This window comes from Megalops cyprinoides, chromosome 16 (genome assembly GCF_013368585.1).
Source record: "Megalops cyprinoides isolate fMegCyp1 chromosome 16, fMegCyp1.pri, whole genome shotgun sequence".
Classification (NCBI taxonomy): domain Eukaryota; kingdom Metazoa; phylum Chordata; class Actinopteri; order Elopiformes; family Megalopidae; genus Megalops; species Megalops cyprinoides.
Window position 1 is genome coordinate 24,744,785 of NC_050598.1, and position 15,657 is coordinate 24,760,441.

Below are 15,657 nucleotides of genomic sequence, written 5' to 3' on the forward strand. Positions count from 1 at the left end.
CAAGGCACGATTCTTCTCAGCATTTTTACACACATCCTTCTTTTCCACCATAGAGCCAAACTGCCGTCAGATAGGGTGAGACGTGTGTCGTATTAGTTGCACTTGTACGTGGTGGGCAGCCCGTTATATGGATTAAATGACTCGGATCATGTGACGGGAGGGAACTGTTCAGCTAATCATCTCGACCTCCATGAGCTTCACTGAGTATTGTTAGGGTGCTTTGTGGCACTGACTGAATTCACAGCGGACTATTCAGCCCTTCTGCAGAAATGGGACTTAATCCCTCAGCTGTGCTTAATGTACAGGCAAAAGGGTTTTTTTTGCCTGGCACAATGGACTCCAAAGCCCTCCCCTCTGTGATCCTGAGTCTGCCCAAAAGGAAAACCACAGCCAACCTAACCCTCATTGTAAATGACAAGACATGCAAGGAGGCATATAACGAAGTTGAGAAGGTGTCAGATTGTGTGTGATCAGATAGCCAAGACGGGTAAAAAATAGAACAAAAACACATTATGTTCCAGGCCCTTGCTGTAGCAGATAAACACTTTCTGCCCGGATATGTTCTGAAAGGTCTAAAAGGGGTCAATGGTAGCAGTGTACACTCTAGAGGAGAGCTCCTTCAGCACGATCAACAAACCTGCATTCACTAACAGTCTGCCTTTTCGCAAATGCAAGTCCAAAGGTCTTTATGGCACCAGTCCATGAAAAGGCATTGCGGGAGGAGCTGGTTTATCCCACACATATCCAGTTTGTGTATGATAACAAGTGGTGTCTGATTATGAACTGCCTGAAGATGTTATTTTGGAGTTCTGCAGGAGTGTGCATGGAATGGCATGCTGAGAGGATAACAGCTTGGTCAAGCCTGTAATGGTACAGTAAAACGGACAACTGCATTGTTAAGCAAAAATATTTAAGGTTCTCATCATCGTTCAGCATTGATCTTATCTTTAAGAATCTGACATGGGAGATACAGGACTATGTAGACCAACATAGATGGACGTTCATATGACAGCTTCCTACAAAAAGATAGAGATGAGCTTGATGGCATATCAGAACAAGTCTCTCCATAAACTTGGAGTTTGTGTTGGCTATGATTAAAACATACATGCCAAACGTAGGTCTATTTGTCACATTTATTGGCACAAAGAACTATAGACTGTCCTCATTTGCACCTTCCACCAGCATGTCAACTGATTGATTGGGACGTGAATGCTCTAATGTGACCAGATGTTCAACTCCTGGGTTCCTTCTGTCATTCAACTAGGAGGTTCTGGTTGTTCATAGGATGTTCCAGAGCGCCCTGCGTTCTTGTGCTGAAGGTGCATGTTTTGTTTCAGACTATGTTCCTTCAAGAATGGTCATACCAAGCCAGCAAATCAAAACACATGGGAAACGCCAGAATTTTCAATGTGCGACCACAGTGAACTTACTGCCTGGTCCGTGCATTAAAAATCTGTAATGGGAGTCCCATCTAGTCTGCTGGAGAGGACTGTGGTTGGAGGGGAAAGGTCAGTGTCGTAACTTGTAGCTTTACAGCAGACCTCCTTATAGGATCTCCCAGACACAGGACAATGGGTTATGGAATCTTTAAGAACGGTTGAGGTAATTTTCCCCCTTTTAATGTTTTTATACACTAATCACAGCTATTATATTAATCATGATTACTGTTATATTTACCACAGTTATTGACATATTAACTGAAGTTATTGATATATCAGCCATTTACTCTATGCATGTGGAGGTCTGGAAGTGTATAAGGGAACCAGCCAATCCAATATGTTAGCCTTAAACAAACTATATATATTATATATATATACACATCCTTTTATACTTTGTATGCATGTGAGCAGAGACTAAAAAAGAAGGGTCAGAAGTGTACAGGAGACGGTGGGAAGGCATGCAGCTGTGAGATACCATGAAACAGAACTGAGAGGGAGTAGAGAAGAAAACAATTCTACGTGTGTGCCGTAAGTTACAAAGTAAGGCCTGTTGTTGGGGAGGAAAACGGGAGTTAGACACTGTGGGGACATTGCCCAGAAGATGGACCTTGAGTGTAAGATCAAAATAATTGGACTCTGTGAGGAGGGGGTTGCAGATATCGGGGCTCTTTGTTTGTTCAGTGCTATACAAAAGACTGCTTTAGTGCCTTGTGCTTTTTTTAGATGCTCTCCCTGATGCCGAGTGTGCATCTATGAGACTGTCTCCTGCAGATCTGCAGTAATAGTTTTTGGCCTCTGTCATTTCTGTGTAGTGTTGTGTTCCATCTGCCTAATTTTTGAACCCACTGTGATTTATTAACTGGCATTGATTTTATAGGTGAAGTAGAAGAGGGGGGACGAGACAAAAAGTTCTTCTACAGAACATGGCTGCTTACTATATCTGCAAAGTTGCACATCACACAACATGGAGGTCATCATCACTGTCAAGGCTAATGCAGCAGTAGTTAATCAATATGAGACATCTGAGGGTTAACAAGTCAGTTTAAATAACAGCCCTACAAAGTGATGGACAAATTTGCCCAGTAATCTCGGTACATTCTGCAAAGTGTGATTATGTAGCCTCTGGGTCATAACTCATCCACAGCACCCTGCTGTGTCAGAAAGCTTTTATAGTCACAGTAACTCATTACTGTTCGGATGAGTGATGGACATGCTTACAGCCAGCACTGAGGACAACCCACGCCGTTCATGAAAACCATAGCGTTTAAGACTTTAAAAGGTCTTGGAATATTGAATATTCAACAGGAAAACTCGATCAACACACAAAACATTGGTCACAGGTTGATCTCTTGACTTACAGCTTTGTCCAACCAGTTGCCAGCACCTGGTCTTTTATGGAATAATTATTTTAAATGGTAAAAATACCTTTGCTTGAGGTTTTTTCAGAGGCTGAACCAAAGGTTTGCTCGAGTCAATTCTCTACAGTCTTGAACCCACAGAAAGTTGTAATTCATCTGAATTGATTGTAGGTGAAAAGAAAAAGCTATAAGCAATAAGTTAAGTGCAATGGTAAGAACATTGACTATATCATAAATGTGAATATGAAGTCAGGATATTGTCACTTTGATTAACTTAAAGTAAATCTCATGAAAGAAATCTATTACAGATGTGTGTTACTGCTGTTATAGCAAGGATCAAAAAAAACTTTACTGTATGTTTGTATGCTAATTCTGTGACATACATGAAGAGAGAAACTACAACCATGTTTTATGTTCCTCTCTTTCAAATGAGCTAAGATACTCCTGGATGTGAAAGCGGAGAACATGAATTATATTACCATGCCACTGGTAGAGAGATTCTCCATGCACTGAACACCACATTTAGGATGGAATTACTTTAATTTTAGCTACCGTTAAATTGAAAAATTGGGAAAGGGGGTTGAAGAGAGTGACCTCTATTGCTGTAAAAGTAACTGAAGTCAAAAACAAAAAAGTCAAACACACCATAAAAACTTTTTGCTCTGTATGTTCACTCATAAATGTACTGGACTGCCCTCTAGAGGCGAGGGAAGAGACTACATCCCATGTGCACAAGTGATGTACCATCTGCACCGGAATGAGACAGCCCCCTGTTTCACCCGTCCAGGGCTGGGAGGAGGTTCAGAGGGTCTTCGGGGGTGAAACAGAGCAGGAATACGGCAATAACATGTAGGAGGGGTGCTGAGACAGGTAAGGCATTTCCGAGCTACAGCCCCACCTCCCTCCACCCCTCCAAACCACCTTTGGTAATCTCTGCCACACCTCAGCAGGTGAGCAATAAAACTCAAGGACAATGGAGGAATCTCTGAAACAGCCTTCTGTTTCTTTCGCCGTGGCCCTCCACTTCACCGAAGGGGTTATGGTATGAGGTGTTAGGAGACAGTTTTGTGGAATGGCATAGCGTTTGTTCCGGAGACACGCAATGTGTATTCGAATACAAACGCTGGAGACAAGCGATGTGTATTTGAATACAAAGCGATGTGGCTACATCCGACCGGAGCCAAACGGCGCCTCTTGTGAACCCTATGGAGCCAATTAGGTTACAGGGCCCAGGAAATACCCAATTAGAGAGGGAGCTGTTTAGCTATGCACAGCTCCACAAGACCAATCAGAAACAGCACCCCTGCTGGTTATCATAGCTCATATGCAAATGTGACTGCTATTAACTGTATAAAAATGAACTGAATTCTATACCTGTTGAACTTCTGCTCAATGCTGATGTTCCCACGGCCGGCTGTGCTAATAAACTTCCTGTCTTTTGCTACGAACATCGAATCTGCTTCTTGTCGTAACGAAACACTTTTTGGTGTTCCGGACTTTGACTAACAGAGGTAATTACCCTCTGTCTGAGCCCTTCCCCAACAGGGCTATTTATGGTACTAGCAGTCTCCAGCTCTGAGGTGTCAAGCAATTACAGGGTTGCTTGTTAGGGAAACGATTCCACAAGCTTGTTCTGCATTAAACTAAACTACAGCTGTGATATGGGGTTCTATACAGCAAAGACTTGTGTGATGGGAGAAAGTATACATATGTGTAAACTAACTGTGCAGCTATTAGTATTTTTTTCTGTTTGTTAGCCAGTATGTGACTTGATTGTAAAATTTAGCCACTAAAAGACACACACGTGTTGTCGTTAACATCTGATCTCATTAACACAGAGATTAATGGACGTGCCATATATTTTAAAGCAGTCTTTTGCATCTTTAAAGCAAACAATTGACATGCACCACTCTACTTAAACCAACCAAACCAGCTACCTAACTCCTTACATTCTCAGCCCTGAGAACCAGAGCTTCCATCTCACTGGCACTCAGGTGACAAAAGTGGTTTTGACAGGTCGCTCCAGGTGTACTGCTCCGTTACATTTGTCACAAGCTTGGCGATAACGCTACGGTCTGAATGACAGTGAGAAGGAAGTGATGTGGCATTTGTTTTGCTGAGCTCAATTCAAGCAGCTTTAAAATCCACATTTAAGTTCCAGGTGGTAATAACTGGCCCGAGCATGTTCATGGTCTGTTGCTTTAGCCAAAGGAAGTGAATTTCCAATTAATCTATTGTTGGATTGAAAAAATGTTACACTCTTCATATCTCAGCTCAAAAAAGAAGTACATTGAATCAATAAAAATAAGTTACATAATATTCTGTTACTCGGTTCAATATAAAACTATACCACTGGCTGCGTTGAGTGTCTTTCATGATGAAACAGTAAATGCACCGAATATATTGAAGGTATCTTCCATGAATGATGTCTTATACCAGTGTAAGTGCCATTATAACAGACCACTGAATGGATACACAGAATACATTAAGATATGTTCCATTAAGGTTTGTATCAGTTACTATCAGTATTTTCCAGTATTTACTTCTATTTGGTACAAACAGGAAAAAAAAAAACAGAATTAAGCCAACTCACTGCATCAAATTTACAACAAGCAAAGGAATTCTCACTGTTTTCTACATAGACTGCTTTTACCCACAAGGGAATTATATACCATTTTGTCCTAGATTTTACTTCCAAATAGTTGAGAAGGGGAAGGAAAGAGGTAAGGAGTTTTAATCTCAGCAAAGCAGTCTATTTGAGAAAGTCCTTGGGCTCATCATACAGAATTGATGACACTTCTCTGTAATGTACTGTACCCTTTGCAGTAAAACCTGAAACATTTAGTGTTAGTGCATCAACAGTGCCTGTGCCCTTTCAATTTCTTGGCAGTCAGTTTCAACAGAAAAACAGTAATAGAATCATAACAATATTAATTACCAACAAATTTGGAGAGCGTTCAAAGTAAACAGTTTTTATTTCAGCTTTCCTCAGGAATTGAGTAATGATAAACATTTACAAGTACTTTCAAACAGGTCAGATTCTGAAGAGACTGACTCTCCTCAGAACTGTTAGACAGATATACTGCATCATTCTTTATCTTTCTCAAGCACAAGCTCTTCTTCAATGTTCAGCTATTCCAGGGGCACTCTAATGTAGCCAGCTCTGACAAAATGAATACATGACTAACACTGAACAAAAACAAGTGATATGTATAGTTAAACATGACCTAAAAGGGTAACTTCAACGACAAACTCAAATTTAATATACTGTCCACTGCCCACGTTTGTGGTTTCTTAACCAAAATAGTGGTAACTAAAGCCTGGTAAACAGAATGCAACCTTAGCCCTGTATTTTAGCCCTCTAGTTTGCTACAATTATTCTTGAAATGTAACTTGCACGTGCCAAAACTGTACCTCAGATTTAACACCTTCAGACATGTACAGTCTCAGACACATGCCTATGGGATGCAAGTGTTTAGATTCAGTTGCAGTACTCTCATTTTCCAATGGTAAGAATATGTGCACTGGACGTAACTCCCACACTATAAGCTGCTCCACCTCTTTTTTTTCTTTGTGCAAATTACATGTATAAATTGTGTCTTGAAACACTGTCCACACTCAGTTAAACACTGGCTCCAAGTGCATGGCTGATATGTAGACACAGTCTACTTTTTGTTAGATGAATTTGAATTTATATGTATTTTTTTATCAGATTGTTTGCAGTGTGCTAACGGCAGACGGGGCAAGAGTAGCTTTACTGTGTTCTGAGGTTAGGAAGCATACAGAAAATGAGAAGACACTTAGTTTAAAAAATAAAAAAAAAAAAAAGTCAACATTTTAATATAAAGTAAATGGCTCAAATGACTCAGCCAATTGTGCTAGTTATGAGGACTCATATGGAAATCCAAAGGACATTGAAATAAACAGACTTGCTGCAGCAAATTAGAAATACATGTCCATGCATTGTTCATGCGTTATATTTGCGAAATATGACCGACTACTGATCCATATTCATGGAGTCAAAAACAAAATCGAGTAACTGACCTTCAGAAATGGAATTAGCCATTTCAAATCTTATCTGCAGGGCCATGTCATTTACCGCACAGTAACTGGCTTTACAAGAATGAAACAGGAAGCACTGCTCAAAGGTTCTGACCAATAAAACAAGGGGGAGGGGGGGGATACACATATTGATTGACACTTGCGTACACTACGGAAGCAGTATCATTAGCTGTTACTGGCATTTTGTGCACAGTCTGTGCTTTGTGAAAGTAACCTCTCTCCAACTCTGTGAGCACTGATGCAATTAGTGCCATTTCAGGGAAACCTGTGCACAAAAAATGCACATGACTTTCATTTTCCCCATGTGCTTCTCACAGTGGTCAAGCTAACTATGCAGAAAAGCAAAAGAACTACTTCCGCCTCCTCTCAAGCTTTGATTTGAATTATATTATACAGTTATAACAGCTGTATTTTCATTAATGGCTCTCATATACATTAAAGTTCATCAGGTTTTTGCACTTACATTTACATGTTTAATTTTGTATGTATATAATAAAATGAGTTTCTATTACAAATTTAAATACGTTCAAATTTTTTGAAGGTAGGAGAATGTGGCTGAAAAGCGACAAAAAAAAAAAAAACAGAAAATAATAAAGAACTCGGAATATGTGATAGAAAGCCTTAAAATTTAAGAAAAAGAATGTGCTATTTTTTTTGGAACCTAATATTTAAAAATGGACAAGTAGTGACCCTAAATTTAATTTGCTCATGTCAAAGGGTGACGTAAACGGAAGTGCAGACTCGCATACTGTGCCGCCAGTGTGTTGCTTTGCACACTCCTGCTAAACCGAACGGTGAGCAACAACATATTAAATCTCAGATTTTCGGTGAAGTTACCCTTCAAAACCAGTGAACTTCCTGGATTTGCATAAAACACAGCTACCTTAAGAAAGTACAGCATTGAAAATACACAGGTTAAAAAAAAAAAAAATATGAACACCGAGCTACACGGAAAGGTTGAACCATAATGAAGGAAAAAAGAAATGCAGAGCCCAAATCCAAGCATCATACATGATGCAATTTGATTTTCAATGAATGACCTTACTGGGGAAAACAAAAAGTCATTTTAAGTGTCATTTCTTCCTTGGTTGGCAAAACTACATTTAACATATACCACTAGTGTCATTGTAGAGCACACCAACTCCAGACATCAGTAACACAGCGAACTGAAGCCCTGAACTTCCATGTGCTCAAGTGCAATTTTCAGTCCTCACACTGGCATTATGAACATCGCAATCATATGGCTTACTAGGTAAACAGGTCCGTACAAACTGGAAAGTTACTCAAACATCGTTCATAAACAAATCTATAGTACAGTAATATATTGGCAAAACAAATTGAGCTATATTACATCATGTAAACAATGGTATACCACACTGTACATCTGTCCTAGAGTGATATTTACAGGATAGGTTCTCGACTTCCCTGTACAGAAGGTAATTTCCAAAGTGCAGGAGAGATACGGTGCCACTCAGAATACGCAAAACGAATGTCGAGCCTCCCACTCGTTTAGATTACCTTTGTGTTTTAGGAGAAATGGATAGGATGGATAAGAAACTCAAAACCGCCAAGCAGATGACCTTGCAGTACTCTGCTCATTTCTGCTGCCCAGCACACATCTCTGTGGTTTGAAGGTCCCCGGGACGGCGGTTCCTTGTAAGGCAAATCTGCAAGTCACCGGATAGGCGCTGCGCTCTTTCCGAAGACCAACGAGAAGCAACGCAACTGAAAGGGAGGATGGCTTAGTGGCATATTGTGCGTGGGGGAGGAGAGACCGACAGACGGATGTAAAGTTTCTGGCCTTTTTCTTTCACTTCTCAGCACCCATCAGCACCCTGTGGCAAATTACCTTGCGCGTTAATTGTAACAAAAACAAAGATCAGAGTGCAACAAAGGCGCATTACTACCGTGTCAGGAAATGTGCAAAATCTGCTCTAAAGCAAAGTGACAGTGTAGCCATTCTACTGTACAAGGTACTGAGGGGGTGGGGGGAGTGAGGAAGCAGGGGAGGAGGGGGGGGCGGGTCATGACACAGCAGTGTAGACCGTCAATCCAACATGTATCTACAAGGCACTAAGGGTAGGAATGAAAGGTCATACACCAGGACCGTGTCGCCGCCTCCTCAGTCCGGTCGGAATATAGGATATTTGGGCAAGAATTCTATAAGAATTACCTGCAGAGAGAAAGAAGGGGGGGAAACATGTTGTTATCTAATCTCTGGAGCATGTGAAAGTTTGTACTGTGTCATCCAGTTAAAACTGAACGTAAAAAAAAAAACACAACCGCTGACAGAGAGTGTAAACTTACATATTCCATCATATTGCTGCTTTCACATTTCCTCTTACTGAGTTTCCAGTGCAGCCCCAGCTGGGGAGAGGAGAGGAGAGTTAGGAATCCACACTGTGGATAGTCAGCCACATTGACTTATAAGCCTTGATACATTTTCTATGAGAGAAATAAAACCCAAGGGAGGTGTTGAACAGACCCTGTGTTTATTAACCAGGCTTGGTATCTTGGTATATCAACATAAGTACGTCCCCTGGGGTTCATTTTCAGATGCTCATTTGACTTTTCAGAATTTCAGACTAACTCTGAATAAACATCTCATAACTGTAAACTACAGACTTCTGGGAACAGCCATTTAAAAAGGACACAAACAGGAATACGCTAGTGCTTGGTGCCCAGCAGGAAGCACACGCAATCTGTTCAGGGAGTTGGGACTGGGCTTTGTTGGGAGTCTTTTTATTGGGTAGAAGCCCCTGAAGAGTTTCCTGTGTGCCCTGCACACCGCTACTTGCTGTCAATCACTGCTCTGAGACACAACAAAATTAGCATGCCTTTTACTGCTGACCCCTTCCTGGTCTGGTTATACTCTGAGTTTTTATCACTGGATCAGTCTGAAGGAGCTATAGGGCAAATAAAGTCTTCTAAAGGGGTGGCTCTCTTGCACAGTACAGGTATATCTCAGCTGGTGAAGCAGATGCCTTCCATCGGGTCACTTTGCTAGCAGAAATGTCATTACCAGAGACATAAATTACCCATATAGCTCTCAGTGTAGACCATGCAAACTCAAACAGATGTGCCTCTACAGTTCTCATTTCTCCCAAGTCTAGCTTCCTTACAATCTGCATTTTCACATCTGGAGATTTTCCTTTACGCTTCATTCTTTGCCCACGATAGCCAGGATGGTTTATTTAAAAAGGAAACTTGCAAACCTGGTTAAGTTTTCATCATGCAAACAAGCATAGCATTTTTAATCATGAAAGCACACACACAAACTTCATTATAAGGGAGCTTCATTCTCAGAGGCTTCGTTAGTGGAGATATACCTGCGCATGTATTATTCATGAACTGAAAATATGGAAATGGATTCATTTGCCGTACTTGCTGTTTGTCTCTTGACGCACTCACACAAACTTTTCCATCATTCAAACTTGCACTCCTTTGCTTCAGCTCTGCACTTACCTTGTGATACAATCTGTTATTTTCCCACTCTAATAGTTTTTGAATTGATCTTCGTGTCTACAATAAAGAAACAGACAGCCAGAATTTAAAGGAAGGATACCTTCTACAGGCTACATCACTTTCTCACACTGCATGTGTTGTAAAAAAAAAAAAAAAAAAAGCACATGGAAACAAAGCTCCGATAATGTAGGGAAAAGAGGTGTTTATGGACTCAACCCCTACGCTAACCAGCTTGTAATTTCCTCCTTTTGCTGCCAATAAAATTAGACAGAATCAGTACCTTTCAATGAGATGTGGCTAGGCAGACTCGGCTTCTGAGGTGTCCTGCGGTCATTACATACCCCACCTCTAATTGCACACAACCCGTTACCGCACTCTATGATGGGGTGCTGAGGTGTTACTAAAGTAGCCCTTCCGCATAAACAGCATGGAGAGGCTGAGTTTGACCGTTGGGACTGCGCAACACCGGCAGAAGAGGGGGTGACTCACCCTCTTGTTGAGACATATGACAGGCCACAGACTGCAGCCCACCGTACAACAACAGCACAGACAGCCACACAGAAGCCACTTCACGTTGACAGGCAGGTTCTTCTTCAAACATGCGTTCACCCGGCCAATCGTCGTCTTGAACTCCTCCGGAGCCACCTGGGCCGAACGAGACGGAGGGAATGAAATAAAGAGACGGATGGAGAGTCGAGGAGAAAAGAACTAGGGAGAGTAAAATCAATTCTAATTTCACTCCACTTTTTTGTAAACTAGATTATGATCTGTGCAGTCAAGAATAAAAAATTATCTTATATGACTCAATGTCATTCTGGATGTAGCTGGACTTAGCTCTTCCAACTGACCTCTGATAATCAAATAACACGACTGTGGCAAAAGAAAAAAAACAAGTAAACACACAAAAAGCATTTCCTTGCCCCTTGGTGCATTTACAGTAAACAAAAGATTCCATGAAGATTCCAGAAACCATGGAGAGAAAACCTGCACATTTGCTACTCAAGAGCTCTCAGGTCTTAGCAGATCAAAGGTTTTTTTTCCCTTTTAAAAAGTAGATGTTTGCAGATGTTTTTCTGAGATCAGATGGGATCTCTAAATCGTACGCTTGTAACTTGCAAACCAAGCTTTTGTTTCTCTGGGCCAAAGAGGGACAAAAAGGAGAGATAAGCTCACGGCCTGTGGCTGCAGCGTCCAAACAACATGAATGGATGCTCATTCCTCACTGGGTATGTACGCCATAAAACCGGGGTCGTAATCTTTTATGACAGGATGCAAAGGTCTCTTTGGAAACGGGGAAAGGCTTCAGTATAAAGCCCAGCAGGCCTGATCTGCACCCTTCAATCATCATAATCGTGACCTCATCCATCACATGTCACCCAGGGTCACAATACTGGAGCTACATTTTATTGCCCTGCACTTCCCTCGGCCTACTCTTCCCCCTGCAGCCTTTTTGTGTTCCAGTGTCCGACCTAGGAAGCTCCCCTTTCTTGTGCACAGCGCAAGTCTTTTGGTCTTTATTTAGTCACCTGGAGCTGTGTCCTACCAACACTGGGGTTCTGGCCAATGGGGCCCATAGACGGCTTACTCATTGACAGAGCTCCACTTGAACACATTCAGCTTTCCTCAGAAGCACTGTAACACCCCCCCCCCCCCTGAAATGCATAATTGCCAGATAAAACCCACTCACCAGACATGAAAGAAGCAATTAAGGAATGCTTGATTTGTCTTGGGTCGCGTAGGATAATACAGCCGTCCTAACAGCTACATTAGCTTGAACTGCTTGATTTAGTTGATTTTTATTACAGTCAGCAAAGACCTTGCGCACAGTGAGTGAAGCAGTGAAGTGCAGATCAAGTTAAGAGATTAAATTACCTTTCCGGTGAGAACTGAAGGAAATTCAGTGTCAAATTTGTTGCTCAGGCCAAACCTTTGAATTAGAAAAAAAGCAAGAATTCAGATTGGAATGACACACATCTAACAATCCATTTCAAGATTTACTTACCAAGAAAGATATAAAGATAGAAAGATATAAAATGGGGTTCACACACACTCACAATCACTGGAATTTATAAAATCCCTAGATACCAGTTTTTGTAGTAAGGACTGAAGGACGACTGGAGATCAAACACAGTTGCATTTACCCTTACATACAGCACAGTAATTGTAAGAGGTCAACTTCAACTGTAATTCAAATAAATGATTATTTCCTACAAACACACTGTATCGTACAAGAGAGTACTTGGCAAGTTTACAATGCTTTTTGATATCAAATAAACTAAGCCATTAAACAAAAGTTGTAAGTGTCCAAATTGTACATACTGAATCAGATGGAGTACACTGTCTTTTGTAAGTTTATTTAAAAATCACTGCCTTTTGACTCATCAGTTGTTTAACAAATGAAGTGGGGTTTTTGAATTAAACATGTTTTTATGATAAGCATAGGGTTGGTGGATCCACTCTTATTAATAAATATAACTCACTGTTCTGTTTATTGGAAAAAATATATGAATCAGCTATATCACAACAATTCAAAAGTCAAAAACATTTAGATGTTTTTGATTTAGATTTATCTGTGATCCAACCAGCACAAGACTCCACTCCAGCACTCCAACAGCCTGAGTCTGTCACAGTTTTTGCAAATTTGCAAGAAAAATAAAAAGTGAGTCATTCCTTGTGATATGGAACTGACTTCAGCATGGCTCTCAGGAAAGTCATATGGAAATTCAAACAGGTTTCTAATTCAAATGACGAGTAATATTTTTCCATATTTATACCTAACTAAGCATCCTTTAAGGTATTGTTATTTTTGATCTAGTAAAGATTAAGGCAAAATCTAGGTGTCATATTAAAGCTATCAGTGTGACCCAATACATTTCTGCCTTTCAAAAATGTATGTGAATTCTCAGGAAACCTCAGCTTTCAAAAACATTGTTATAAGTGTTTATGAACTACCACCTTATATTTTGTTTGCTGTTTGACATTCTCCAAGGTAGCCCATAGGCAAGAACTAGATAGTGGGATCTCTTGTATTTTTACAGATTACTGCACATATTTTACAGATTACTGCACATGCTGGTGGGGGGTACCAAAGCAATTCAACAAAGAGAACATAATTGTACAGTGTATTGGCAGTCACTTTGGAATCCCTAACTACTCATGTTGCAGTCCTAAAGCACAAAAAGTGTGACACTTCACCCATGTCCACTTCAGACATGTGGTAAGTTCTCTGTTGATATGTTTGTAGTTGTCAGGACAGTGTTTCTCAACTGAAACGGTTCAACTACATGGAGGAAACCCACTTTAACCTGTGTTCTCCTAAAGCTCCAGCACTCAGACAACCCACCATTCCCATCATACTCTACTGTGGCAAAACAGCTGATGTCTTTAAAAACTCTTTTTGAGCCAGCAGTGGCCACCCGGGCAAATGTTGTTTCCAGGCTATTTCAATAGGCCTTCACCTGTAACCTGCAATCTGTAAAAACGCAGCACCTTTACGGCACTATGAAGATTCTTGCATATGGGCATGCAGGCACTTCCTTTGCAAAAGCTCATGGCAAAAATGCATGGGATGGTGTGGGGGGCACAAATTAACAGAACTGCAGAAAAAGCAAATCTTTAGCAGATGCATAATGAGTAAGTAATGACACAGAGAGCTCTAACTTTCAAAAGAACTGGCAAGACAAATTTGATAAGCTTCAATGATAATCTAAAAGCTAGACTATATTATGTAGCTAAAGGTATAAGCTATTCAAATAAGGTAAAACAACCACAGTAGTCAGAAAGCACATATTTATCCCCATGACCCTTTCTATTTTTGAGCATCTTTAATAACCCTAACCCTGTCGCTGAAATATTGCAATATCCCAAAAGTAACAACTCTAAAACTCCATAAATTCTCAAAAAACTAAAAGGCCGAAATAGGAAATCAGCGAGAAAAGGAAATCCGAGCAAGGCAAAAGCTTTAATATGGCACCAGGGTTATGCCTACATCTGGAGTACATCAAAATTATAAAATCTTAAAGGTGTGCAAAAAAAATGAAGAAAAAAATTACTTCAATTAAGAATACCTCAGATTATTATTAGATATTAATCAGACTTTTCGGCTGTAACACACCAGAAATATATATTCCAGTTTGACTACCCGAAAGGGTCATGCCAAAGTCAGCGCCTTTTCACACGGAGCAAATATGCTAGCGGTGAGCTAACTACACTGGCCCTAAGTTGACAGCAAAATAATGCAGTCAGTAAGAAGAATAAGCAGCTGGTAGCTAGCTAACGTTAATAATACAGTCACAATACACTTTATATAATGGTGAATCTGTCTGTTGCCAAATTAGCCAACGGAAATGAATTTGACATACGGGACTGCAATTTTCCACTAGATAACTAGCTACCGAGCTAACTGGCAAATGACGGATAGCTAGCCAGATTGACAGTAAGTAGATATCGTTATCTAACGTTAGGTAGCTAGTCTAGTTCCGACTAGCATAGCAGGCTAGTCAGCAAGGTGGCTAGTCAACTAGCCAGTGAATACTGTCAACAAATGAAGACACGGCGCTTGCGAAACCGCCCTGACACAGGATTAAACATATAAAAGTGAGCCCGAGCGTTAACAGACAGAAAAGCAAGCAAGCTAGTTGGCTAGGATAACGGTACCTAGCCAGCGTTTAGATCGATGGATATCTAGATAAGACTAGCTAGCCCCGGAGGGGCAACAACATCGAGCTGTTTATTTATAGCAAGCTCGCTGTAAATCACCTACTCTCCGCTTAGTAAAGTATCAAATGCTTGCTGGCTGTTTAGTCAACTGCCTTGTTCGCTGACCACCGCTGTCACCGAGCAGGAAATAGCCTGGCTGCTGGCCCGGCCTAGCTACCCCCCACAGCACGGACAAAAACTAAGGCGATGTTGCTAGCTAGCTAGCAACCCATAATGGGAATCATTTCCACCGCGTGAAAGAATGCCGTGGCCCCCGATTGCTTACACGGTGATGTGCCCGGCCCCCCGCATGATCACAGGCTCAGGGCAGTATCTAGCCAAGTGTTCTTCGCTCACTACCCGTTCCTCTTCTTCGTCCAGCTCATAGATGGTGTCGAAGTCCGCCATGTTGGGCAGTAGGACGCTCATGACGTCGCCTGCTATGCCATGTTGACGTCACAAGGCAACATTCGCACGCGCTGCGGTGGAGGGGACATGACTGAAGGCAACAGAGTGCCCGAGTCTGAACACTTGACCGGTACCGTTTTGGTAACTGGCTAACTGTAGAACATCATGGCCAATGTTGCTTTATTTACTTTGGGAAAATGATACGCAAAAATTATATTGCACCTTGC

At 41.1% G+C, this 15,657-nt stretch overlaps 1 protein-coding gene across 1 annotated transcript; it reads right to left on the minus strand.

The window, feature by feature from the left end:
- Positions 1–7,479: 7,479 nt before the first annotated feature.
- chic1 (cysteine-rich hydrophobic domain 1) lies at positions 7,480–15,451 on the minus strand. Its single transcript, XM_036548089.1, has 6 exons — positions 15,309–15,451; positions 12,197–12,251; positions 10,814–10,969; positions 10,325–10,381; positions 9,167–9,226; positions 7,480–9,032 (listed from the first exon to the last, which is right to left on the minus strand). The coding sequence occupies exons 1-6, from the start codon at positions 15,449–15,451 to the stop codon at positions 8,982–8,984; spliced, it is 522 nt and encodes a 173-aa protein (XP_036403982.1). The 3' UTR covers positions 7,480–8,981.
- Positions 15,452–15,657: the final 206 nt, after the last annotated feature.

Excerpts from the sequence above, each read along its gene's own strand:
- chic1 (XM_036548089.1), bottom strand. The coding sequence starts at position 15,451 with ATGAGCGTCCTACTGCCCAACATGGCGGACTTCGACACCATCTATGAG. Across the intron at positions 10,970-12,196 it reads CTTCAGTTCTCACCGGAAAG|GTGGCTCCGGAGGAGTTCAA; the intron begins GTAATTTAATCT and ends CGTTCGGCCCAG. Across the intron at positions 9,227-10,324 it reads ATAACAGATTGTATCACAAG|CTGGGGCTGCACTGGAAACT; the intron begins GTAAGTGCAGAG and ends TCCTCTCCCCAG.